Below are 23,986 nucleotides of genomic sequence, written 5' to 3' on the forward strand. Positions count from 1 at the left end.
TATAATTATCTGTGAGAAAATGAGAGTTCAGACATTTGGGATCCTGGGAATCACTGTTCTCGTCAACTATCGTCTCTTATCATTGGACATGACTCCCAGGGGGTTGCTCGTGGGGGTTTTGTTTGACCAATATCAGACCTTATAATAAAGAATGTACATGAAACGAGGGCAAACGATAGTACTCGAAGGGAAGTACTTCTTCTTTTAATTTTCTCCGTTTTTATTTTCTTTCAAATTTCACTTCCCTTATTTGAAAATTCCATAGTAGCAACATTTTGAAGTTGAATCTCTTTCTGGATGATCTAGCCATCATCCACACTCAAACCCCAAATAGAGACAAGAAGAATTCGGTGCTGATAAGGATCGACCACATTATCCATATTTTTTATCTGATTATCAAAGGAGAAGTGAGAAACAAGATAATCTTTCCTTTCCTTATTCAGTTCAAAGCCACGCGATCTCGAACAACATCTGCATTCTAGAGTGCAGTGTCCCACACCAAGCGCCCCGGCTGAACTACTCGCACGTTGAGCATCCGAACAACATCCACAATCACGACCACAACACCCACCTCTAGACTTGCAGTCTTCAACAAGAATTGGATGCATATACCACAAAGGATTGGATCTCCATAACTCAAATGCCCGTTTTAAGGGCCCGGAATTACCAATGATCCAGCCACGGATGAACCACCAGACTCGTGTCCGCATCCAATTATCTTGGTAGAGTGTGCTCATCTCGTCCTCAAAGCTTGGAATGCCAGTGCCCCAGAAAGACGGTTTTTCTTTCACTTTGTGCCGTAAATCAATCTCCTTTTGACAATTCCTTCGCAGCCTTTCTTCGCAGTAGAGTAGGTCAATAAAGGCGTCTTCATCATGCACCTTTGACTCTTTTTGGTAAAGATTGTATCGAAACACCTGGAGATTCCTGATACACCCTTCTCGCTCAAGACGAGCTTCTTCTGGTGTTTTGTCCCCTGGTAAAGATAGCATCTTGGGCTCCGACAGCTCGTCGCCCTTTTCAGAGCTGGAGAGGGTATGCGTACAATCAGAACAGGCCATGGCAGCGCAAGATCGTCCGGCGGGTCGAACTAGAAAGATTTGAATATTCAAAAGCCTTGAATTCTCGTCGACAGGCGTCAAAAATCTGTAAGATTCCAAAATAAGGCGAAATGGCGAGTCGTCTTGAACGGAAACCCACGGCCAGCTCAATATACGCCTCATTATGACGCCACACGATTCTTGAGAACTTTATTCTAAAAGTCCGGCGATAGGTATAGGTTTCAAACATTCATTGATACCTAGTCGAGTATCCTAATGCTAAGCTTGCTTTACGGCATGAGTACCTTGAAACAAGTTCGCTAGTCTGTATCCGCTCGACAGGAAACTCCTGGCGAAGATATCCAACTCTATAGATAGGCCTAGCTATCTTAATTTCGAGTCTCCTTAGTAGCTATCAGTGACTACTATAAACATAATATCTCAACTGGCCTGACAGCCTAATAGTTTGAAAAGAACTTCGGGAATTTTGATGATATAGTCCGAAAGGTAACTACTATTTAGTATGTTTTACTATTATCACTTCAGTTAGAAATCTCCATCGAAATCACCCAAATTCCTCCATTCAGGGAAGCATACCAACCGATAACCGCTTTCGATTTTTGCAAATATTGAATTAATCGGGTTGGATGGATCACGTTCTATGATCTCTTGCAGGGTAGGAAAAGGTTCCATGTAAGCGGCTTCTTCATCTTCATCTTGGGTTATGGGATGTTTTTCGAGCAGATCTTCTGAGTGTGGTCGGAAATAGCAGGGGTCAATCTTGAGCTCGTTTCCAGAACCCAGGGAGACTGGGATGGTCTGTATATCGAGCCATTCAAGGTCGTGCGGAAAAAGAAAGAGATCTTCGAAATCCCGAAGTCGTATAAATCAATCTGCCCTAAGTGCTTTCCAAAGATATAGCGCTGTATCGGAAAGCTTAGTTTATTAGATCGTGGACGATGTAAAAGAAATTACTATACATGTGTAATCATGAAAATAGAAGTAATACAACCTAATTTGTCTTACTTTAGCGGCGACGCTCAGCGATTTTATTTAATAGTAAAAACACCTTACTATACAACCGGCGGTACGAAAGAGATAAAAAGTAGCGTACGAATATAAGATATTCGGGGAAAGTTACAAAATAATGAACCTCGAGTATGCTTAAATGGTGTAGAGGGTTCTATAGAACCAGACAGGCACACACAAAGCCAATTTGCAAAGTTGATATAGTCAATAATGGGTCAGACATTCATCCAAGATCCGATATGGTGTAGTGGCTAACATCGCCGTCTCTCACACGGCAGCCGGGGGTTCGATTCCCCCTATCGGAGTTTCTTTTTTATTGTCTTATTTTTCTTTTCTTTTTTTTTCGCAACTACTCCGTACTCTCAAATGTCTTTACGATTTTTTAATGCCTGTCCAACTATCGCTATCATGTACATTGAATAAGATAACTCTGGTGGAATCGATGAGTCACAGTGCATAGTTTCTCAAGCCCTCGTCGTACTCTGACTCACTATTAGTGGGATTCTTATTGCTTTGGCCTATCACAAAAAGTCAGGCACTGCCATTCCTTAAACACTGCTTTATGACTGAATGTGAATCATTCCAGGATTACATCTCCAGCCGCGAGAGGGCTGAGTCTTGCAAAAGTGAAATTCAGATGATAAATCATGTGTCCAGACTATGCCACCAGGATGATATATATATTTCATCCGGTTTCCTGCACGGGTGCAGTGAAAACCAACTCGAAAACCCTGATATTCTTGAACTCTTAGAGATGATGGTTTCGAATAATCCCGAAAAGACGGATGTCAATAAACTTATGGAGAAAGAGGTATACGCATTCCAATCAGAGCCAACATGCGAGCCCACAAAGCAGGATCAGCGAAGTGCGTCGGTTGAATATGACCCCAAGGCCGGTGAAAACAGACTACGTCCAGCAGGAGGTAGGTAGTTTGGTTAAAAAATGTATCCATGACAAATCTGACAAGTCTCAGATATTATCAACCGCATTACTTGGGATTCGGCATTTGAATGCAACAACTATGTTATTGGATTCGTGGACCGATTTGAAGGACGATTGGAAATTCCCATGGGCAGTTGGAAGAAGGAGACCACCGATGAGGAATTCATCCCACAGCATCGGGTCTTATATATCAGACATATCGATGGGGAGATCGTTTGGGATCGAAGGAGACGTATTGACAAAATCTTCTTGAGTGGAAACTCGGCGTTCAAAGAATTGGCCTTTCTTGCCTAAATGTACCGACTGTTTTGTTTACTTTGTCGAGCGTTGTGCCTTCCACCAGAAGGTCCCGAGGTCAACCTTCCCGGAAGTCTTTTTCTCTGTCATCTTTCACTCTCATCACATACTCAATTGACACCACCAATGGACCCTTGTAAGAAGAAACCGTCTTTACCTCGCTTGACCACCAATGTTCCCCTATCACAGAAACCACCCAATGAATCATGCAATGCTCTATCAAAAACCCTCCCAGATACCAACGCACCGCCGATCATCATGCCCGAGAGGCCGTCGAGAACTTCATCGATGTTTCAGGAGGACAAGCCTGATGAGAACATCGTGCCTGGGAGGCCTTTTGCGTCAGAAAGCATGCCTCTCTATGTTTCGCAGCAGAGTGTGGACGATTCCCCGTTAACCAAGGTGAAGAAGTTGTACTACGAAGATGCATTCACAGCCCGTGGATCACACAACTCGCCCAAGGACCGTGTCAATCATGAATCTGTTGTCGTAGTTGAGCTCAAGACCAACATAAAGGTTTGTGATGCACTGACAACTGCTCGGTGATTGCTATCTGCTAACACTAACTAGGCAAAGGATGATGCATCCAAGTTACTGTCGGATTTCGCCCACTGCCTAGCCCAGGTCTACCAGCGTCCGGAAACATCAATGCTAGTTACCATAGACCAGAACGCTGACTTGATCTTTGGAAATACCTCCGGCTCGGCGTACCTATTGAAGATTACCGCTCTCTCGAGTTTGATCGGACCGCTGACCAATATTCGCAACACGGGCCTGATCCAATCAACTATCCAAGAAATGTTTGGAATTGCACCTGACAAAGGAGTAGTGATCTACAATCCAGCAAGTGAAGACAATCTTGCAACCAATGGAACGACCGCCAAAAGTGAGATCGACCGCCTCGAACGCATGGATTCTGGGAATAGCCCCTCGATCTTCAAGTCTATCTCGCGATCGATGAGCCGTCGCATGAAATCAAGCAGCGGCAATAGTGTTCCGGTTTCGCTTACTCCAGTCATGAATCCTGATGTCACAACTCCTACCTCGATGTCTCCCATCGCTCCAGGTCAGCTCCATCCGCCGAGGCCACATCAAGCAGACAATAAAAAGTCGCTAGACTCACCAAAGAACGAAAAAGTGCAGCAGATTTTATCCAGGGACGAAAAGCCCGAACGAACCTTGAAGAAAAGAGAAAGCTTGAAGAGCTTTGTTAACCGTCGTCTGGACGAATTGGGCGAGCTGACCACAATGAAACCATTCACAGCCGCAAAGGGAAAGAAGGATTGAGTTCTGATTGGGAAAAGAAAGGATGCCTGAGCAAATCGAGGGATGTGTTGAATCGCATTGGAGTATCTTCTTAACAGGGCTTTGGAATATGCCTTCACTCTATCAAAACTTTCAGTCTATATGGTTATCCCATGCCGCCTTGGCTACAGTGCGCTGAGTCTTCCAATCAAGTTAAACTAGACTCTGTCCAATTTCAATCTTTTTACCCTCTATATATCCTTTTTTTTTGGAGCTGTTAGAAATATGTTGCCTTGCGGACATGTAAAACACAGTTCCGACGATAAACACCCCAATATCTTGGTGCCATGCCTTTTTAGAATCTGTTCCCTTTGCTGTTTTCACTTTCCACCAAGCCTTCGTAGGGAGTATGATCAAATTTTAGCTTCTTCGTTTGCTCTCTCCATCCACAACGATACCATGTCTGACGCAAGTGATGACCAGGCTGCGGCGATCGAACACACCGATAGCGATGAGTCGTTAATCTTGATGACCTCGTCGCCGCCTGCTGTAGCCGACTTTGTCCAGGAGACCCCCGGCGACCTATTCGACGCCCCCAACGGCGCTGCTCTTATTCGTGAGAACCCCTCATCTAGCTACCCATTGTTCCACTTGAATTCATTTCTAACCCAGCCTATCTAGATGCGTGCAACTGCCAAGGCATCTGGGGTGCAGGCATTGCCCGTGCATTTCATGAGCGGGTTAGTCAACCAATATATCACCCACTGACGCGACAAGCTAGAACTAATAAAACGATGGCTCTATAGTATCCCGCCGCTTACGAAATATATCGCAAGCACTGTCTCAATTACCGCGATCACCCAGTCACCGACGTGATCACCGATCTACGCGATGAGGACTCGCAGCCTTCTCTCGTTGTTCACCGTCCCCTCGGCACCGCACTCATGATCCCACCCCAGCAGAGTGACTTCCTACTACACCGCCGTCGCCATTGGATAATTTGTCTCTTCACTTCGGAGCATTATGGCAGCCGCGTGGATCCAGAATACATGGTTGTCAATAATACTTTTGCTGCCCTACAACACCTGAGTGAACAACTACGAGTTTCTCTCCATCAGGGCTCTGAAAGCAGGAATGAGCGACCACAGAGGCTCTACTCCAATCGATTCTGCACTGGTTTGTTCAAAGTTCCCTGGGACCGCATTCGTAAGTTGATCGATACGGTCGGTCTGCACATCAATGTGTACCACCCCTTTGAGGCCAGTAATCGCCGCGCTCGTCCTGTTCGCGTGGTGCGTCCCAGCGAGATCGACTAGGATCAAGAAAGTCAGGTCATCTCCTTCCTGCCCGCGAGCAAGGTTTTCGGCTAGCGGGCTTCTGCCGGGTGTGTTGAGGGAGGGGAAAGAGGGTTTGACGACTCACTTTCATTTGACGAGGATTTTCGAGGCCAATAGCCATGGAAAGCATGTACTTAACTTTGATACACGAACAGAACAAAAAAGGGAAAGGTAAAAGAAAATAAATCGCCTGGACAAGGCCGTCACAACTAGAAAAGTAGGGCGTCCCCTCATCACCTGACAGCGCGTACTGTACTCGCGCCCGCGTTGTCTTCCGATTTCTCCACCATTCACCAAACCATACTTATTCCTACCACATTACCCATACACCGACCAGGACTATCTAGGACACCAGTATGGCCGGTGAACCTCAGCCGGCTCAAAAGCGCCCACGTCTCCCCTTCAAACCTCCCAGTCGCACGACTAGCGCAGGACCATCAAGCTCCGCGTCAAAGGGCAAAGGAAAAGCGAAACAGACTAGCACAAAAGCCTCTGCACCCACAGTTGTGCCAAAAACAACAAAACGCAACCCCACAGCTCAAAGCAAATTCATAATCATAGGGAAACGTTCCCGACCCGAGTCTCCGGCACCCGATGCCAATCCCGGCTCCGAATCTGAATCCGACTCCAATGAATCGAGTCGCAGCCGTTCGCGATCGATCTCTCAGGAGCCAGACTACATTCTTGCTGAAATTACAACTACACATCAACCAGAGGACGTGACATCCAGCGAACCCAAAATACCCTCTAAACTGCTTACGCGCTTGCTGCATCAGCATTTCCAGAATGAGAAGACCAAGGTTGCAAAAGATGCTAATAATGTTGTCGCGAAGTATGTGGATGTTTTTGTGAGGGAAGCCATAGCCAGAGCTGCTTATGAGAGGGCCGAGTCAGATGGAAATACCGGAGGCAGAGGTCTTGGGGACGGGTTCCTCGAGGTATGTCTCCATTCTTTTATGCCCCAACTGGCTATGCTTGGGTATTCTGATTGGTGATATAGGTCGAAGATCTTGAGAAAATGGCGCCGCAGCTCACGATGGATTTCTAGCTTCGGCATCTCTCCTACGAAGGGGTCATGGCATTGGTTCATTTCATCATACATTAGGGCTTATTATTTATTGTTCAAGATACCACGGAATCAGCAGCACGCGTGCAACACGTTTAATACAAAAAAAACATCTTCAAAGGCAAGAGGCCTGGAAGAGTGAAATATCCCTTGGGTTCACATACTCGGGTGGCTTTCCGACGGTATGATCCTCAATAAAAGGCGGCACTGCTCCAAAGCCATTGGCATTGTGAAACAGAGAAATATCTCTGTTGACTCTTTTTGACAACCATGCATTCGCCACATAGGCTGTGTTCTTTTTGCTGAGATGAACAACAGCAACAGGAAGCTTGTTCTGCTCGGGTAGGTGGCCAAGCTTGGGGTCGTAGGTTGTGTGACAGACATCGAAGACGAAGAATACCCGCGTTCGCCACTTTTGAGCTGCCACTAGCTTTGTTGTTGGGCGACTCTCTTGTGGGATATAGAGATGACTTGCTTTGAGGAGGCGGATAGCTTTGGGTAGGAGGGCTTCTGGGTTGTTTTGTGCTTTTGATATTTGAGAACTCCGATGAGATACGATGACTAGGACTCGGAGGGGGTTTCCTTGAGACATGGTGGACTGTAGATGTGAGGACTAGTCCCTTAAGAGGGGTTCAAGAACGGGCTCTTACCAGGATAGACAAGACGGAATGTTTTGGATTGTCTCTACGCCTTGTCTGATTTTGCTAACGATTACACTGCTACGAGGATCTCTCAGCGTTCTCGAGTCGAGTTTAAATATTTTTTTTCTACTGGTATCATGAGGCACATGAGGGCAAAGTTCGGTGTCTAACCTGGACTAGATGAGAACCTTCCAATGACCCGATAGTCTGGTCGTTCAAACTGGAACATTCGCCAGGGGATGATCATCTGCGACATTGCACAGAAACCATATGTAATGCTGACAGCCATGCACAAGGAAGAGACAAGGTTGCTTCGGCTGGACATCAACGCTGCCGGGTACCTGGTGACTGGGTTAAGTCGGGTTAGGATTCATGTGTCGGTCTGACATCAAATTATGTACAACATAGCAGGCCCACAGTATGCATCGGAGATGATAAAATAGAAGCCAGAGGATAAAAGAATTCAACGAAAGCAGGATGTCACCAAAAATGTTGTACTTGATCGCCGGAAGGCGGTGGCTAGTGGATTTTCCCCCCCACGCGTGTTTTGGTTCTTCAACGCGTCAAGCCCAGCTCAGAGGACCAATCTTTTTGCGATGGATGATGCGACAACCTCCTTGCTCACTGAGCACTTCAGTTACACACCCTTGGTACGTAGATCAACACCGATATGTATTGGCTCGCGCTGCACGCGCGATTTGCGACCTGTGGACCCACCGTTTGCTAGGAATATCGCTGACAGCTCCCTAGTCTCTCATAGATGACATTATCAACTCGATTAACAACCTGATCTACCAAGCTATTTCCAGCTTGGAGGCCGGACTTCTCAATACGCCCCCTGAACGGCTCGGTTTCTCTCATGACAGCAGTGGTCCCAGCATCGCGGAAACGGACGAGGATGGCAATGTGGTCTATCCTGAGGCGAAGCTAGAGATTGAAAATGGATTGCACCAACTCGAGACTCTGCTAGAGGCCAATGTTGATAAGGCATTCGACAAATTCGAAATTTATGTGCTGCGCAACATTCTCACGGTGCCCGCAGACTTGCTCTCTTGGGTACGGTTGAAGCACTACGAGGTATGGACATTCACAGGTTTCCAAATATCAACATGCTTGAGATTTTGTAGTATGGAGTACACTAATCCGCATTGTACTAGGGTCTATCTTTCGGGTCTTCGCCAGACACGCCGACGCCAGAAACCATACATGCGCAACGCAAGAAGTTGTTCGAGACGAAGAAACTAAATCGGTCGCTCAAAGAAGAACGCGCCCGAAACGACGCAGTTATCTCACAACTACAATCTATCCTATCGACAGTTGAAACAGCGAAGGCAGATGGTGTGTCTATGACGGCCGAAAATAAACCAGTTGATTTGTCCTTCTTGACCTCTACCCCATCTGCACGCCAGCTTCGTGTTGGTGTCGACGCTGGGCCGAATGCTAAACCCACGCCCCTGACAACCAACACTACGTTTATTCTCTCGCAGCTGCCAGCGTTGCAGATGACACTTGAGCAGCTTCGGCCAAAATTGGCAGCTCTGCCCAATGCAACAGTGCCAATGGAAGCCAGGTCCAAAAGAGACGAGAGAAAGGAATACATCGAGAGCAGAATTCGACTCCATCTTGAGCGGGCTGGCCAGCTTGCTATGGGTGACGAGGGCAATCCAGTGGTCGCAGGTCGCAGAATCGACATCAGGGAGGCCCACGCCCTTGAAAGCGTCGCAAACATGCTTACGCAAGACAAGTCTGTGTAAGAGGATATGCATTTGAAGACTTTTTGGTTCTACGACTCTATTATTGGATATGTGCTGGTCGCCTTACTACTAAGACCAAGTGATACTCCATGTCTCCTGGGTCTTTCTGAAGGGGACCACGTCAATCTTGTCTGATTGGAGGATCTCCGAGATCTTCTCGCCCTTCCTCTCGATGGTGATGAATTCCTTCTGCTCCTCCGGGAGCCCATAGAAGGTGCGTCCGAACTTGCTCATGAAATTTTCGACAACCGCTGGCGTGATCTCGTCCTCCTTGAGGACACCGTTATCGCAGGCCTGCTCAAAGGCATCAATCACAACCTGAGTGGTGTATGGTTGGGTGAAGACGCCCGCAGCAATCTTCTCCCCACCGCGCTTGGATGCTGCCGGGTGCGGGGCGCTGTCCGAGCCGAAGAAGAACTTTGGGTTTCCTGAGACAGCAGCACGGAGAAGGGCGTCACGGTCGGCTGGAGTCTTAGCAACGGGCTTGCAGAAGCAGAATGGGTCGCCAGCCCACGAGTCGATGATAATGGATAGGTGATGAGCAGTGATGGTACCAGAAACCGTGGGACCGCACGACTTCACAGCCTCCACAGCCGCAGCAGTGGTACAGTGCTCCAAAATGATGCGCAGCTTAGGGAACTTGGAGTGCAGCTCAAAGAGCTTAGGAAGGAAGCGCTCTTCCGCAGACAACACCGTCACATCGCCTCCGGAGGGACTTTCTCCATGCAGGTTCAGAATCATGTCTTGTCGCTCCATCTCTTCAAAAACGGGGTAGAACTGCGTGTAGTCGACCACTCCCGCGGAGGAGTTGGTCGTCACACCGGCCGGATAACTCTTAACACCAACGATGCCGCGCTTCTTAGCTTCGATGATGGTCTCCGGGGTCACGGACTCGTGGAGGTACAGCGACATGAGGTAGTTAACATTCGGCTCGAGGGCTTGGAGGCGCTTCTGGTAGTCCAGAGCACGGTCGACGGTCGTGATAGGTGGGACAAGGTTGGGCTATCGAGTATATTAGATTTAGCTCAACGAACAGCATTTGTTCCCATCCTGGAAAATTTTCCTTACCATAACGTAGACGGTGTTCACACCACCCTGTCGGATCGTGGGAGTCACCAACTCCATCATTGGACCTTCACGGAGATGGACTATGCTTTGGTTAGCTGCATCTCAACCCTCAATCCCTAGGATTGCTTAGTACCATGGAAGTCGGCCGATGCGGGGAGCTTTACTCCCTGCAGCTTCGAGAGAGTCATGATTTGAAATTGAACTTCAAGCCAAGTTGCAAAAGCTATGATAGATGTTCAAATTAAGAAAGTCGATCACTTTTGCCCCGCCATTTCGCAAAAGATTCTGCCGATGGCGGTGGCAACGGTTCCAGTTGTACTTCCCCGAGGTCTTGACTTCTGGGAATTCTCGAAAATGGGAGATTATTTCGACATTGAAGAGTCAGAAGATGTGTGACCATCTAATTGTCAATCGAAAGTCCAACCTAATATGCCCAAATATCTTTCATCTACCGAGTGCGCAGTAAAACACCCCTGAATACGAAGCGCTATGCACAATCGCACATCTGGGGTAGTATCAGTACTCGGGGAGAAACATTGATATACAAGGACCAAGGCCTAGACCCATCCAGGAGATACGAGAATGTCTCGAACAAGCAAGGCCAAGATGTGTGTTCCTTGCCGCTGGCACTCACAATCCTCGGCGCTTCGCCGTTACCTCTCATAGGTCACGGCCACGGGAAAATTAGATTTTCTCAGAGACAAATGAGACCTGTTCCTCAACCACAATCTCACTGCCAATCCCGCTCAGACCCTATATTTGGGACTACTAGGCGCTTTGTTGGTGCTTAGCCACTGAGGTGTCTGCCAAGTCTGCATGCTGGCGCCCGGACAATTATCCTTCGGGGATGTACAAGTCCCAGTTGCAAGGCCAATATTTACAGGGCTAGACACTCCTGCGAATCTCACTAAGAGCCCAGGACCAATTAGAGCGGACGGTTTCCCGTCGAGGCGCTCTGCATGGCTTTATGCAGTAATACGGGCTGAATGTCGTCTTCGAAGTACGCGCCCATCCTATAGTTAGGCTATTTCTGTGATAGTATAGCGCCCACTAGATTAGTGCCCGGATCAATCGCAGGCCTGTGTCCTACATATATACATATCCCATATATCCTTCAAATAATTACCTGAAGCAGTTGTGGAATATAGTCACTGAACATCGTACCTGACTTTGCTTTTTTTGTTTATCATATCGCCCCTGAGGGGTTCTTCCTTCTTTGATATCAATTCCTATCTAGAAGTATCCTTGCCGGCAAGGTGATCTTTGACAGTTACACACTCTCCTTTGAAACCCTCTCTACTGTCTCACGAGACCCAACGACACTCCTTCATCATGACCTCAAACTCGTCCCTCGCCGGATCAGGCACTGCTTATTCTTCAGACATGGAGGAATCGAACTTTCTCAAACGCAATCGTATTATCCACTTTGCACGACTCGGTCTATCTTTCCTGACTTTCGGCATTGCTATTGCCGTTGTCGCATGCGAAGCTCCACCATTGCGACATTATAAGCACACCTCGCAATGGGCGAGTGCTGGTCTCGCACTGTGGCCGTTGAACTTCGACCTTCGTCCAACAACAGCCGCCATTGCGTGCGGTTGTATAATCTCCATCTTGAACTTGGTATACATTGCTGCTGCACTCCTACCATCTGTGAGTCTTAACCCCCTTCCCACTGTGTGACAACTCTTGGTAGCATCTATTAACACCCATTCAGCCACATTCCCGTATCAAGCCACTGAATATCTACGCCTCAGCTTCAGCAGTTGCAGGCTTCTTGACCGCTCTGGTCGGGATCCTGTTCATAGTCTATCTCCCTTCCTCGGATTATCCAGCAGGGTTTAGCAAGAATGAAACCCTCCACACCTGGACCTGCAAGTGGAAGACTGGGGCAAGCAGCATTAAGGCACCCTACCACTTTGACCGTGACTGCATCAATACTCGTGCGGGCTTTGTGTTGCTGTGTGTACTTGTTGGAATGGAGGTTTTGATGGGACTCGTTGCTGCTGCTGGCACGTGGTACCAGCGGGATGTTGCTCGTCGTCGGGCGGCGCAATTACAACTCGAGAAGTTGGAAATTTCCACTAAGCAGGTGTATCGCAATTGATGAGCGAATGGCCCTGGGAGGCTTAGGTGTTGTGTAAGCGTGGCGTTGGTTCGTTGTCTTTTTACATGAATGTATGGTTATTCTGTTGAATGGAAAGGATGTTTTCATGGTTATCTATGCTGGACATTGACGTGTGATGAGTTCAATAGTTTTGGTACAGCCTTACCCTCTTCCTTCCTTTGGTTATTTACGTATGTGACATTATACGACTTGTGTTCTATAACTTGATTAAAATCGCTTCGACAATCGCTTCTTCCGGGGCGGTCTCAAAATGCAGCTCCTACTCCTAAAACCACAAGAGCCATCCAGCTTCCAGCATTATTCGCAACTGCAGCCCCCTCTGATGGAGTCGTTGACTGTTCCTTCCCAATGAAGGATTTGGTCGGTCCGGCAGTGGTCGACGAGCTACCACTGGTTGTTAGACTGACATCTGCGCGGGTCGGTTGAGCAGCATTGGACCCGGGGAGGGTCCATGAGGGTGCGACGGTGGTTTCTCCTTGGTCGTATGCGTTTGCGGTGGCGCAGTCATTTACGCTGAGTTGTCTGGCCGCTGACGACTCTGGGTCATTCTCGGAGCAGTTGACATAACAGCTGCTCAGGTAGATCAGCACCGTGATGTTGTTGGTATGAGATAGCACCTTGAGGGCAACAGTCAGACAGGTGGTCTACTCACTTGGCAATATTTGCGGCGCCTGAGCACTTGCAGTCCCAATCACCCGCAGAACACTTTGCGAGCCCACGCTTCATGATCGCAACGCATGAATCTACAACTCTGTTGATTATGAGAAAGGAATTCTAAATGACAGAATATGGGTTTCTGGAAGCTTACTTTTGGGAAGCGCAGTTCGAATTGCCGTTGGTGCTTGGGGATGTGGGTGCTGCATCTTGAGCAGCGATGAGGGTAGCCGATACAGCAAGTAGCATAGAAAGATGAGTAGTAAAGAGACGCATACTGACATTCGAGAAAGCCCAAAACGAAGAAAACGATGTGCTAAAATGAAAATGATATGCGCGCTGAGAGGAATTGATCAGATGTGAGATAAAGTTAGAGCAGATTTACTCGAGAGATTCTAAGACTATAGTGGGCATTTGACAAGCTGCATTTTGAATGTTACATCCATCTTAAAAGGCACTGGAACCATTGAGTTCTCTTTCAAGTTCCATGTCTATTCCCGGCAGATTTGGCAGGAGTCCGAAGAAAGCGCTCCCACGTGAAGATGTATTCCAGACTCCACATTCTTGGCCAGGCATTATCTAGTGTTCACACTATCTCTGAGGAAGCTGCATGGATTCAAGACGGTGATTGAAGAATTTGACTATGAAAAATGGTTGCTTGCGTGTGCCGAGTTGGTATCTCGCCCGACAAATTCAGGTGAAGATGGAAGCGGTTCTCTTTCTGCTCCAGCCAAGCTTGTGAGGTACCATGGGTGCCGATGAGGTAGTTCTTCCACATCACGACTCTCGCTTGGCGTCGCATTCCAGAAATCGGGGTTACATTCTTCAATCGATGTTCCTGCTTCCAAGGTTGCGTTGGCCAATGATGCATGACCAGAGCCGCATTAAGGACATTCAAGTCTCCACTACTATCATTTACACATTCCAGGCTTTTCTTTGCGACTGATTACATACAACTGCCTGTAACCACAGACTGGTGCTTTGATGGTCGGGTCACTTTGAATTCTAGTATATAAAAAGCTATCTAAAGAGTGCCTTCTTATCTTAGAATCTCCACGAAAAGGTAGCCAGCGCCTCGATTTTGACCTCTATGGGTTATTGATAAGGTGACCGTAAATCCCGTCTGCACTTGGGCACATCGATAGCCAAGGGTCTGCCCACAACCGAGTCCTTTCTGCCTCGGTGAACTTGCCAGCTCGAGGCCTTACTTTGGTCGGCAATTATAATGGCCTAAGTGATGCCAAAATCGGCACGCCTTTCGATATGGAGGCTGCCAATACATCGGCGTTGTACTACGACCTCCCGATGATCGTATGAAGTTCAACCTTTGAATTTTAGATACATGAAGGGGACACTCTAAGTACGTAAGTTAATCTTGAACAGAATCTGATCGGTGGGAGTCGAGATTGATTCAAGAAGTGAAGATTGATGTTTTGATATTGGATATATATCTGGATTTATTGAGAAACACCACTACTTTCTCGTGAACCTCTGTAATTTAAAAAGGTTCTTGATCAACGCATTTTCTTATATATTTCTACGTGATACAGAGAGACTGCTAGTGACTGATCATAAACCATTCAATTTAATAAAATATTACCTTGAGGATTAGGGTAGGAAACGGACGTAAAACAGAGGTAATTTATTAATCCCAACAAGGGGGTTCAACGTACCTTGGCATCCAAATTCACAGTATTTTTATATATTGTCTAGGGCCCATTTAGGCCCCTATTAACCCACAATGGGCTCGAGGTATAAGCCTATAGTCTATCGATGGGCCCCAGGACTGGGCCCAGAGCCCAACCGATTTGCGGGTTTATTTGGGCTAGGCTTTGGGCTTCTTGGGCTCTGCGGAGGTCTACGAGCCCTTCGAGGGTGTCTGGGAAAGAAACCTAGATGCCTGTCCAAATGTTTCCAGATCTTGCTCTAGAACATCAAACAAGAAGTGGTAGGAGATTTCATTGGAATTCCGAAAAATCACGTATCAAAAATACGACAAAACTCCTTGTCATCTTGCCTTTGAGGAATCTATGCCATGATGTTGATTTCGGAGATGATACATTAGGATACCGCCTTCGGCAGAAATTCGGCCTTGTTGCGCCTTGCCTTCTATGTTGTACATCTCTTGTTTAGCCCCGACACGAGAAAACAAAATCATTCACCATGACAGAATCTACTCTGCCATCAAATCAAGATCTTGATGAGGAGCCTTATGACTCCGCCGAAGACGAAGACTTTGAGCTAGACGCTGCACCGGACGACTCCGACTTATCTTCCGATGCCGATGAGGCCGAAGAACCCGCAAAGAAGAAGCGAAAGACAGACACAAAAGCTCAGATACCCAAAGATGCAGAACTTGACTCTGGAGATGAAGCTACCATCAGGAAAGCGAGAGAGAAGAAAGGAAAAAAGACCAAGGGAAAGAAGCCCAAGGGTAAACACGCGCCTGATAGTGACGATGACGATGGCGACATTGATATCGACGACGATGAAGGAGGCACTGGGGGGTTCGTACGAACTCGCGCAATGAAACAGCAGATGTAAGCTTTCTGTTATAGTCTATGTACCTGACTTATCATCGGGTTCTAATAACGTTTCCCGAGCAGACAGGAAGAAGAGCGCAAACCGTTGGCCAAAATCGATGGTGCGACCGTCGATGTGGACGCCCTGTGGGAGCAGATGAATGCACCTCAAGGCCAAACCAACCTGCAGCCACCCCCGATCCAGCCGCTAGCCGAATCCACCCCCGCCCCCGAACCGACAGGCGAAACGAAAGCACAGGACAAGGGTGCTAAAGATGCGGAACACAAAATAGACCCTGGCATGCACGCTGATCAGATGATCAAGATCAAGCGCACCTACAAATTTGCCGGAGAATGGATCACCGAGGAGAAGGTCGTACCCAAAAATTCAGCCGAGGCTAAGGCGTTTCTGTCGAGTGGAGAGAATGTCGAATATACCGACGAGACTGCCATAAATGCAGCTCATAACCTGCGCCGACCGCTTCGCAAGATTTCGCGATTCGACCCCAACCCCACTGGTACAATCAAGAAAAGCTGGGAGAAACAACTTGTTACGGATGCGCGCGGTCCCAAAATCAACACTGTGGAGAAGTCAAGACTCGACTGGGCCACGTACGTCGACTCTGCAGGTATCAAAGATGAGTTGCGCACTCATAGCAAAGCCAAGGAGGGTTATATCGGTCGCATGGATTTCTTGGGTCGTATGGAAGAGAAGAGGGAAGAGGAACGGCGGGCTGCACGACTCAAAGGTGTATGAAAACAGTCCTTGTGCGCACTCTACCAAAACTCTCTATTGTCCCGGAAACACTCTTCTGCTGCGGCTGCAATATGGACGTGGATCCATATAGAGTCGTTTTATTGCCAAGCCCTTTGCAACCCCGTGCTTGTTGCAATGGTACCATTTGGGTAGCTCTACTTCGAGAAATATCTCACTACATTCCGATTGAAAGTGTGAGCTATCAAAGTTGGACCCACGACCCACCACGGTGTGCCCTACATCCACTGCAGGGCCACGAACATGACTGACATCCTTGCTTTAAGCTTCGAGCCTCCATACGGCCATTCAGTCAGCTCCCCACAGTAGACCCACCGGTCTACATTCATACCCAGTGAAACTTGATCGTCAATCAAAACAATTATCATAAGATCATATCAACGGGAATTCAAATCTGTACTATCAACATGTACTATATAGCAACAATCCAGAGATACCATTTCAGCGACACATAATCATTGTGCAAATCACCAACAACAATCTTCAAGCCGCACTAATTCCCATCCCCCATTTACTTGGGCACATACTTGATGCCAGTCTTGGGGCAGCCAGAAGTGGTGACTAAACGAACCAAGAGGTCAGCAAAGCACTAACCAAATAGTAAAACGATAAAATGATAAAAACTTACGCGTATCAACAGCCTTGTATGTTCCATCAATCGCATTGCCCTTGACGTTGTAGAAGTACCAAGCCTGGTTCAACTTGCCACTCGAGCAACCCAGGTAAACCTCCGCACCGTGCAGACCAGTAAGAGCCTTCTGGATCTGGGCGAGAGTATATGTCTTGGAAGTACTCGGGGTAATGCCAGCAGCAGCAAGTGCCTGTGACACACAGTCAGCAACGGACAGCACAGATGAAAGAACCGAGAGGGAATCGGGGACATACCTTGTATGTATCCAACTTCTTGAACAGATCAACCGTCTTCTGGAAGAAATCACCGACTTCCTCCTGCGCCGTGTAGCCGGAATAGCAGCTCGGCTCGATGGTGTTGATGCAAGTACCGTGCTTGCTCCACTCGTGCGACCAGAAGTCCTCGTTATCCCCGTTGATATCAACCCAGTACTCGTCCATGTAGTCAACCAGGTCGCTGCGGTCCTGGTCCTTCAGGATCGCTGTGATGTTGGTGTAAGCGCGCTTCGAGTCGCAGCTTGCTTCGTATGTGCCGTCGCAGTTGTCGGGCCTGGTGAGGGAGGTGTTAGATTATTTTCTTATAGATTAGGCTGGATGTTAGGGCTACGTACCACAATCCGTGGATGGTCCATGAGTCGTCGGGACCAGTTGATGGGCTGGTATCCCAGAATTGAGTCATGAGGAGAGCACCGCCTGGGGAGTTAAAGCAGCAGGTTGGCTCTTCGGAGGAGCTTGAGCAGCTGAAGACGGTGCCGCTTTCACAGGTTTCAAGGCTGGCGGTTGTGCCGGTGATTAGGGTCATGGCTGCTAGGGCAAGCATGCCCTTTGTGGATTGAGATCGGAACATTTTGTCAAGATGGGATTGAGAGGGAATTGAGCTGAGTGAATACATGTAAGGGGATCACACAATGGTCTTATATATACTTGAGTCCCGATCATACTCTGCATATACATTGCCAGGCACGAAACATACAATGTAGCACATGCACCGATAAGAAGAAGCTGATTTGTTCTCGGACGTCGCCGCTACACCTATCATTTCGGCAACGAAGTAATATAAAGTACAGTAGTGCCGGTCAAAGTAGGCGACGATCACCGAGCGGGGCAAGTTGCGTTGTGGACTTTCTCCAATGATGAGACAGAAATGCACAACGAATTCAACCGCTAAGTCTGAGTCCGACGGTTTTCGTCTGAAAAAGGCTGACGAAACGCCTCTTGAGGTTGCATCGTCCCGGGCTACTCCTTCGGATCTCCGACTTGTTGATTCATGTTGATTCACCCCCCGCAAGATTCAACCCGCCGATCGCCCCCTTGACGAACCAGAACGCTTAGCCCTGGATCTAGTAGGCTTTGTTTTATCTTCAAGCCGTTGCTTCGCTTAGAGGGAAATGGCCTGTTGTATCTTCATAATGTGATTACTACTGGATAGGATACACAGGTTCCCGTGTGTGCTGTGCGCCATCTCTGCGGGCCGACAAAGTGTTCCCCACATGAATGGACTCGTGTCAAATCGCTTGGACGTAATGAAATTGATCAGAGAAATACAAAATATAGAGCCTACTGAGATAACAAAGGTTCCTGTTCCTGTTCCTCATCATTGGTCTGTGGAGACGGTCCCAGTCGAATGTTCCAAAGGGCGGTGACAGCAAGAGCGAAAAAGAGAGACGCTTGCAAGAATGGCAGTCCCGTCCACGCAGGCCCAAGGTGCATGCCTAATTGGAAGAGTTTGGCAAACAATGGGCCCGAAACGAGTGTTCCCACACCCTGTGCAATGGCAATTGCCGAGTACAAGGTGGCAGCATGGTCGGGTTGTACGAGGGAAGTAGCTAGACTGCGTGTGCTGATCACGAAGGACGAACCGATTGACAAGATGACCTGTCCACCGATCAAGATAGCTGGTGTTGGGGCTATGAAGATAATGGCGAGTCCAATAATACAAAGCAGGCCACTGCCTTTGCTAAAGAAATGATCGCTACGTTTTCCGCGGAGATTGAAGTATTTGGCGGCCAAAAATGTCAGGATTGGCATGATAACCAGATATGTCACAAGAGCGAATATCCCGCGCAGCGAGATCAAGAGACTGGCCTATAGCATAATTAGCTTGGTTATTCGATGGAGAGAATAGGTACATACGCGACCAATACTCCAGTCAAACTTCTTTGACACATACTGCAGAAGTAGGTTTGTACATTGTCGACTCATCATTGTAACAAACATCACAAAGACCATTAAACAGATATTGAAATCGGTCCAAATGAAGCGTGTCGACTGTACAAACTCATTCAATTGTCGGGTGATCTCCTGTAGCGTTGACCGCTTGCTTGGAGGTTGGGATTGTACGCTTTCGCTGTCCTGCTCTGGGCTTTCTCGATCAAATGGAGTTTCTTTTGTGTGCCTGAGAGTCTCGGGCAGGAACAAGGCTGGAAGGCATCCCACAATGATGATGCATATTGATAGCATATACGGAAACATCGGACCGAAGGTCATCAGATAAGCACTGAGTGGAGTGGCGAGTATCTCTGCGATTTGGACACAAGATTGTAAACGGAAGAGCGCAGTTGCTCTGTATGGATGTTAGACCTATCACATGGAGGGATTGAAAGATAACAGTACCTCTCATCTTCGGAGAAGACCTCGGCAACTATGACCATGGCAATGGCCGTGAGAACTTGGTCGCCGCCGCCAATAATTTTGAATATAGATGACATCCAGACCATCCGAAGAGGTATAACGCTTGACCACAGGCCTAAGAAAAAAGGATCAGTAAGACACTAACCAAAGAGTGCAATGACTTACAAACTATCCGAACCCAAATCTCTCCGAGTAGAATGCCCAGCATACTAAGATAAATGATAGGCCTCCGCCCCCAGTGGTCTGAGAGGACGCCATATGGGAGGGAGAGGACAAGACCTACGTTTTCCAAATGTCAACATCCTCAGATCAGTGTCTCGTGGAGTATATACATACCAGGGACCACATCGAATGTGTTCTGATACCCAATCACAAGCGCCAGTTCTCCTTGTACAGCCTCGGATTTACACGGGTTGGACACTGGTGGAGTCAGAGTCTCATTTCCCGCCCCACGAAGAGTCGCTTGGTAGTTTCGACAGATGATTTCCTCATATACAGCGATTTGGGGCGCGGAGGACATGAAAAACCCGAAGTCGGCCGATAACAAGAATATAGCACATACGATGCAAACCAATAATTTCTTTGGATGCTGGGCTGGCTTGACCGTATGTGAGCCCAACAGTGGCTCTGTCTCTGTCATTGTGTCAATAGTTTGAATGGGAGCAGACATCAACCCTAGTCAAGGATACCCCTAGACGACAGGAATGTCGAGAAACTTGTTAGGTGACGCGATCTTTAAGCTAAATTCCAAAGTTGCCTCTGTGCTTATGTGAGTCCGATGGCCGTTAGATTGCAGGGTACCTGCACCCCCTCTCTTTTCTTTTTTTTGGGCGGACTTTTCTTTGAACTTCACATTCTTTGGCCATATCTTAATCTTCTTCTAAGATCGGAATACAAAACTCCATTGGGTTTCATTGTCATGTCCCTCTACGTCATCCCCAGGTACTGCTTCTCTCCAACGCACGCCTTATCTTGAGACTCGGAGCTCGGAGCTCGGAGTTCAGACGTGTCTTGACGGCCTAATCATCAGCTCCACGTTTTCATGACGCATAACGCTTAATCCAAGCCAACCACGATTTGGCGTTAGGGGAGACATGTCACCGTTCCCCTGGACTCATATCAGCGACACTCAATCTAGCAGTTCAGGGCCCATGAAACCACCAAACTTCCCAGCCCGAATGCCCCCGGGATGACCAAGAGAAAACGTGGTCTTGGGTAGTGCAGTCATGTAATTGTAAAATTCGTCTCTTTGCTCCCGATCCTAACGCAACCTGACAGGCATCTTCCCAGCAGAGACCAAGCCCACCGCCATGCTGGCCTTTCTCATCAGTCTGGCCCCAAAGCATATACCAGTCGGTCCTTCCGCACACCGATAGTCGAGGCTTGCGACAAACCATCACCCCCAGGTCCACCACAAAGCAGAAAGATGCCTGACCGTACGGAGTAACCGAAGCCTCGATGATATGCAGTGACATCTCACAAAGACGAAACCGCTGACCGCATTTCCTTGGGGGCTTGTCCACAGAACCCTGCAAGTTCCCGTCCACAGGTCTCGTCTTTGCCTTCTGCATGCGCCCGAGGCTGCGTCTTGAGATTTCATATCTGACCGCCACAAGACTGCATGATTATGGAGACCTTGAAATTCCCGAGACTGGGGGATTTTCTCGGAGGATCAAACGAAAGTCTTCTTTGCTTTTTTTTTTTCTTTTCATTTTTTCTCTCTCTTCTCTTGGCCTACGGGTTTCCATTGCACGGCACACGCGGGAGTCGGGTGGCGTCCACGTCGTGAAGCGCGACACGTCCGGTTCTGGACTTACATCTGTCGGAGATGAGATTCTTATTTGTCCGGTTAACTTGTCAATTTTATTGGCTACTACCTTTCACGTGCTTCTATGTCTGCTTGGTGATTTGTAATACATGTTCGCCCCCGGCGCCTGGATGGTTGGTTATCTTTTGGTGTCACGGATCGAGTTTGAGCCATACACTGAATCACACAATTCGGGCATGAGCTAAGCAGATACTTGCTGGCAGCATGTGGATAGCTTGGCATTTAGCCATTCCACTCTCTCGGGCGCTTAGATAGCCGAGTCTTCTGCCTTTGCACTACTATTGTCGCCGTAGAATCTTGATATTGCATGTCATTTGAGATAGCATCAGTTCAATGACAGTAGGACTCTCCTGGTAAGAAGATCAATAGTAAACCCTCAATGTAAAAAGCCCAAGTCATACCTAGGGTTATCAGAAGCATCACTCCCTCTACAGACTCGCAGACAAAATGAAGCCTCCCAATCTGTCTCACATCTTCCTCCCTGTTACATTTTCCTTTCCCGCCCTAACCCGTAGGATTTGTGCCCAATCTCCAGTCATCCCTCTCAAGTATGTCAAGGGTTCAAATAAACAATGAGTTCATCTTACAATCAATTGAAATAATTCTCAAACTTTAAGAATGAAACAAGTAACCTCAAGTTCGGCCACCGATATCGCGTGATTGAATAACAACAAGAGAACCAATGCGTTGTTACGCATTCTCCAATCTTGTGTTCTGCTTATGGAAAAGCAAGTTCTACGTCAGAAAGGGACGATTTTATCCGTTCCTAGCTAGGCAATATAGTTTTTGCTAATCATTTCGAGTGACAAGTCTCAATTCAAAAATGCGGCTTTGAATAGAGCCCTCGAGCATAGATGGGAGTATTATTGTGCGGAGAAGGGTGAAGAAGTCACAGGCAACGTAAGAGTTGAGAGTCAGGTTATAAGCTCACGGCAAGTTAACACCGGATATCGAAATCACTCGTCGACACTAACTCACAATCAACTTGGCCCCTTAATTATCTGTGGTCATTCCTCAGGGCAGGCAGATCGTTTCTTGCAGATGCCTCCCCTTGTAATTTGTACCTCTGCTAACTTCTCCAAGATATGAGAAACGAAAAAGGACAGAAAGGAGCCATCATCCAGGCAAGTAGGTGAAGCTTTCATTGGTCAAAGAAAAACCCTCAAGCTTTTTCAGCCACCGGATTTAAGGCTGAGCTTTGGTGAATTTCTTTCCTTGCTTGATTCAGTAAGTCGGATTACCGATTGGAGATGGGACTGATGAAACACCGGACCTTTTTGGTGAGAGGCGCGAGCCCAGGGCTGATATAGACCCATCGGCAGATGCAAGAAACGATCTCCTCTCCATAAATGAATTATTGTGCTTGTCCTTATTCCTATCTTCTGGCATACTCGTATTATAGTAGTCCGAGTCGACATCTCCCGCATATCCAATAACGCTTCTTATGGCAGTAGGTTTATCCACTGGGTCGTCGGTTGTAATGGTAACAAACTGGCCGAAGGATGTGCATCTTTCCAGCGGTGGAGGTATATGCGGATCCCTGGGTTTGCTGGGTTGCGGGACCAGGAGTCATGAACGACCTTCTCGGGGGTCTTTCTCTGCGAATTGCCAAGAGTAGGCAACCAGTGGAAAGCAAGGTCAACGGACGTGCTCTATTGACTGATCGCAATAGGTGAAGATAATAGTTTATATCAACATGTGGTGTGAGCAGCTATTCACTCACTCTCCACTCACTCTCCAACTTCACCATAGGGAGCCCATGCTATCGGCATGTTTGCAGTACTAAATTATCATTTGGCATCCTGCCTACCTCTGCCTTGAGTAGAAAATTTAGTTCGGTATTCGTAAACACGCGTCTAGTGTGCCTTGTAAATCCCACTCACATCGCAGATGGCGCTGTTGCTAGGACTTAGGAAACCAGTGCCTTATCAGCAAGCTTTGTCTAGCCCAGGTCTCGCAAAGGATCTATGTTGATGAGCCGGAGGGGAAGAAGAGTGTGACGAGAGAGCTCCCGCAGTGAGAGTTCGTCATCTGTCCTCTCTGGTAGGAGCGTCCTTTATCCTAAATTCGTCCAAAACATCGACATTTGGACCAAGATGGATGTACACGGTGAGTGATTGTGGTTGGAGGAAAGAAAGAGGAAGGTGGGTCGGCGACGGTGCATGTGGGGCCGTAGTCAGGTGACATGTATTCATCTCTTCGTTCGCCTTCGATTACTATATGATTGAGTTATTTTTTATTGGGTAGACTAAATTTGTAGATCTTGTATTCACAGTCCAGGGTTTTGAAACCAATTTTTGTGTTGAGTTTGAGGCCGCGGAGGGTAATATACTGTCAACGTGGTCCAAAATATATCTTGGCGGGGATAAGTCCAGACAGCGAAAGAATGATTCAGAGT

General features: G+C 47.7%; 13 protein-coding genes across 13 annotated transcripts; 7 read left to right on the forward strand and 6 right to left on the reverse strand.

Annotated features, from left to right (window-relative positions):
- Nucleotides 1-478: 478 nt before the first annotated feature.
- On the reverse strand, nt 479-1,061 carry N7500_007707 (uncharacterized protein; the record flags this gene model as incomplete). Its single annotated transcript, XM_056678851.1, has 2 exons — nt 479-573; nt 668-1,061. The coding sequence occupies 2 exons, from the start codon at nt 1,059-1,061 to the stop codon at nt 479-481; spliced, it is 489 nt and encodes a 162-aa protein (XP_056529223.1).
- Nucleotides 1,062-2,823: 1,762 nt separating this feature from the next.
- N7500_007708 (DUF504 domain-containing protein) lies at nt 2,824-3,306 on the forward strand (the record flags this gene model as incomplete). Its single annotated transcript, XM_056678852.1, has 2 exons — nt 2,824-2,992; nt 3,044-3,306. The coding sequence occupies 2 exons, from the start codon at nt 2,824-2,826 to the stop codon at nt 3,304-3,306; spliced, it is 432 nt and encodes a 143-aa protein (XP_056529224.1).
- A 129-nt stretch (nt 3,307-3,435) lies between these two features.
- N7500_007709 (MIF domain protein) lies at nt 3,436-4,596 on the forward strand (the record flags this gene model as incomplete). Its single annotated transcript, XM_056678853.1, has 2 exons — nt 3,436-3,825; nt 3,880-4,596. The coding sequence occupies 2 exons, from the start codon at nt 3,436-3,438 to the stop codon at nt 4,594-4,596; spliced, it is 1,107 nt and encodes a 368-aa protein (XP_056529225.1).
- A 417-nt stretch (nt 4,597-5,013) lies between these two features.
- Nucleotides 5,014-5,870, forward strand: N7500_007710 (uncharacterized protein; the record flags this gene model as incomplete). The annotated part of the gene is made up of 3 exons (XM_056678854.1): nt 5,014-5,170; nt 5,236-5,294; nt 5,361-5,870. 3 exons carry the CDS (start codon nt 5,014-5,016, stop codon nt 5,868-5,870), a joined length of 726 nt encoding a protein of 241 aa, XP_056529226.1.
- Nucleotides 5,871-6,247: 377 nt separating this feature from the next.
- N7500_007711 (CENP-X/MHF2 family protein) lies at nt 6,248-6,939 on the forward strand (the record flags this gene model as incomplete). Its single annotated transcript, XM_056678855.1, has 2 exons — nt 6,248-6,829; nt 6,892-6,939. 2 exons carry the CDS (start codon nt 6,248-6,250, stop codon nt 6,937-6,939), a joined length of 630 nt encoding a protein of 209 aa, XP_056529227.1.
- A 133-nt stretch (nt 6,940-7,072) lies between these two features.
- Nucleotides 7,073-7,549, reverse strand: N7500_007712 (uncharacterized protein; the record flags this gene model as incomplete). The annotated part of the gene is made up of 1 exon (XM_056678856.1): nt 7,073-7,549. One exon carries the CDS (start codon nt 7,547-7,549, stop codon nt 7,073-7,075), a length of 477 nt encoding a protein of 158 aa, XP_056529228.1.
- A 645-nt stretch (nt 7,550-8,194) lies between these two features.
- N7500_007713 (MIND complex subunit MTW1) lies at nt 8,195-9,352 on the forward strand (the record flags this gene model as incomplete). The annotated part of the gene is made up of 3 exons (XM_056678857.1): nt 8,195-8,248; nt 8,349-8,675; nt 8,756-9,352. The coding sequence occupies 3 exons, from the start codon at nt 8,195-8,197 to the stop codon at nt 9,350-9,352; spliced, it is 978 nt and encodes a 325-aa protein (XP_056529229.1).
- A 69-nt stretch (nt 9,353-9,421) lies between these two features.
- On the reverse strand, nt 9,422-10,608 carry N7500_007714 (dihydroorotase; the record flags this gene model as incomplete). Its single annotated transcript, XM_056678858.1, has 3 exons — nt 9,422-10,354; nt 10,421-10,500; nt 10,554-10,608. The coding sequence occupies 3 exons, from the start codon at nt 10,606-10,608 to the stop codon at nt 9,422-9,424; spliced, it is 1,068 nt and encodes a 355-aa protein (XP_056529230.1).
- A 1,144-nt stretch (nt 10,609-11,752) lies between these two features.
- Nucleotides 11,753-12,527, forward strand: N7500_007715 (uncharacterized protein; the record flags this gene model as incomplete). The annotated part of the gene is made up of 2 exons (XM_056678859.1): nt 11,753-12,073; nt 12,138-12,527. 2 exons carry the CDS (start codon nt 11,753-11,755, stop codon nt 12,525-12,527), a joined length of 711 nt encoding a protein of 236 aa, XP_056529231.1.
- Nucleotides 12,528-12,793: 266 nt separating this feature from the next.
- On the reverse strand, nt 12,794-13,478 carry N7500_007716 (GPI anchored serine-threonine rich protein; the record flags this gene model as incomplete). The annotated part of the gene is made up of 3 exons (XM_056678860.1): nt 12,794-13,118; nt 13,201-13,299; nt 13,357-13,478. 3 exons carry the CDS (start codon nt 13,476-13,478, stop codon nt 12,794-12,796), a joined length of 546 nt encoding a protein of 181 aa, XP_056529232.1.
- A 1,887-nt stretch (nt 13,479-15,365) lies between these two features.
- Nucleotides 15,366-16,481, forward strand: swc5 (putative Swr1p complex component (Swc5); the record flags this gene model as incomplete). The annotated part of the gene is made up of 2 exons (XM_056678861.1): nt 15,366-15,742; nt 15,809-16,481. 2 exons carry the CDS (start codon nt 15,366-15,368, stop codon nt 16,479-16,481), a joined length of 1,050 nt encoding a protein of 349 aa, XP_056529233.1.
- Nucleotides 16,482-17,010: 529 nt separating this feature from the next.
- On the reverse strand, nt 17,011-17,976 carry N7500_007718 (T2 family ribonuclease; the record flags this gene model as incomplete). The annotated part of the gene is made up of 4 exons (XM_056678862.1): nt 17,011-17,060; nt 17,128-17,320; nt 17,385-17,679; nt 17,741-17,976. 4 exons carry the CDS (start codon nt 17,974-17,976, stop codon nt 17,011-17,013), a joined length of 774 nt encoding a protein of 257 aa, XP_056529234.1.
- A 710-nt stretch (nt 17,977-18,686) lies between these two features.
- On the reverse strand, nt 18,687-20,430 carry N7500_007719 (Major facilitator superfamily domain general substrate transporter; the record flags this gene model as incomplete). The annotated part of the gene is made up of 5 exons (XM_056678863.1): nt 18,687-19,214; nt 19,263-19,692; nt 19,743-19,875; nt 19,926-20,039; nt 20,097-20,430. 5 exons carry the CDS (start codon nt 20,428-20,430, stop codon nt 18,687-18,689), a joined length of 1,539 nt encoding a protein of 512 aa, XP_056529235.1.
- Nucleotides 20,431-23,986: the final 3,556 nt, after the last annotated feature.

Source organism: Penicillium coprophilum (genome assembly GCF_028826855.1).
Source record: "Penicillium coprophilum strain IBT 35676 chromosome Unknown utg000005l_segment0_segment0, whole genome shotgun sequence".
NCBI classification, from domain to species: Eukaryota; Fungi; Ascomycota; class Eurotiomycetes; order Eurotiales; family Aspergillaceae; genus Penicillium; species Penicillium coprophilum.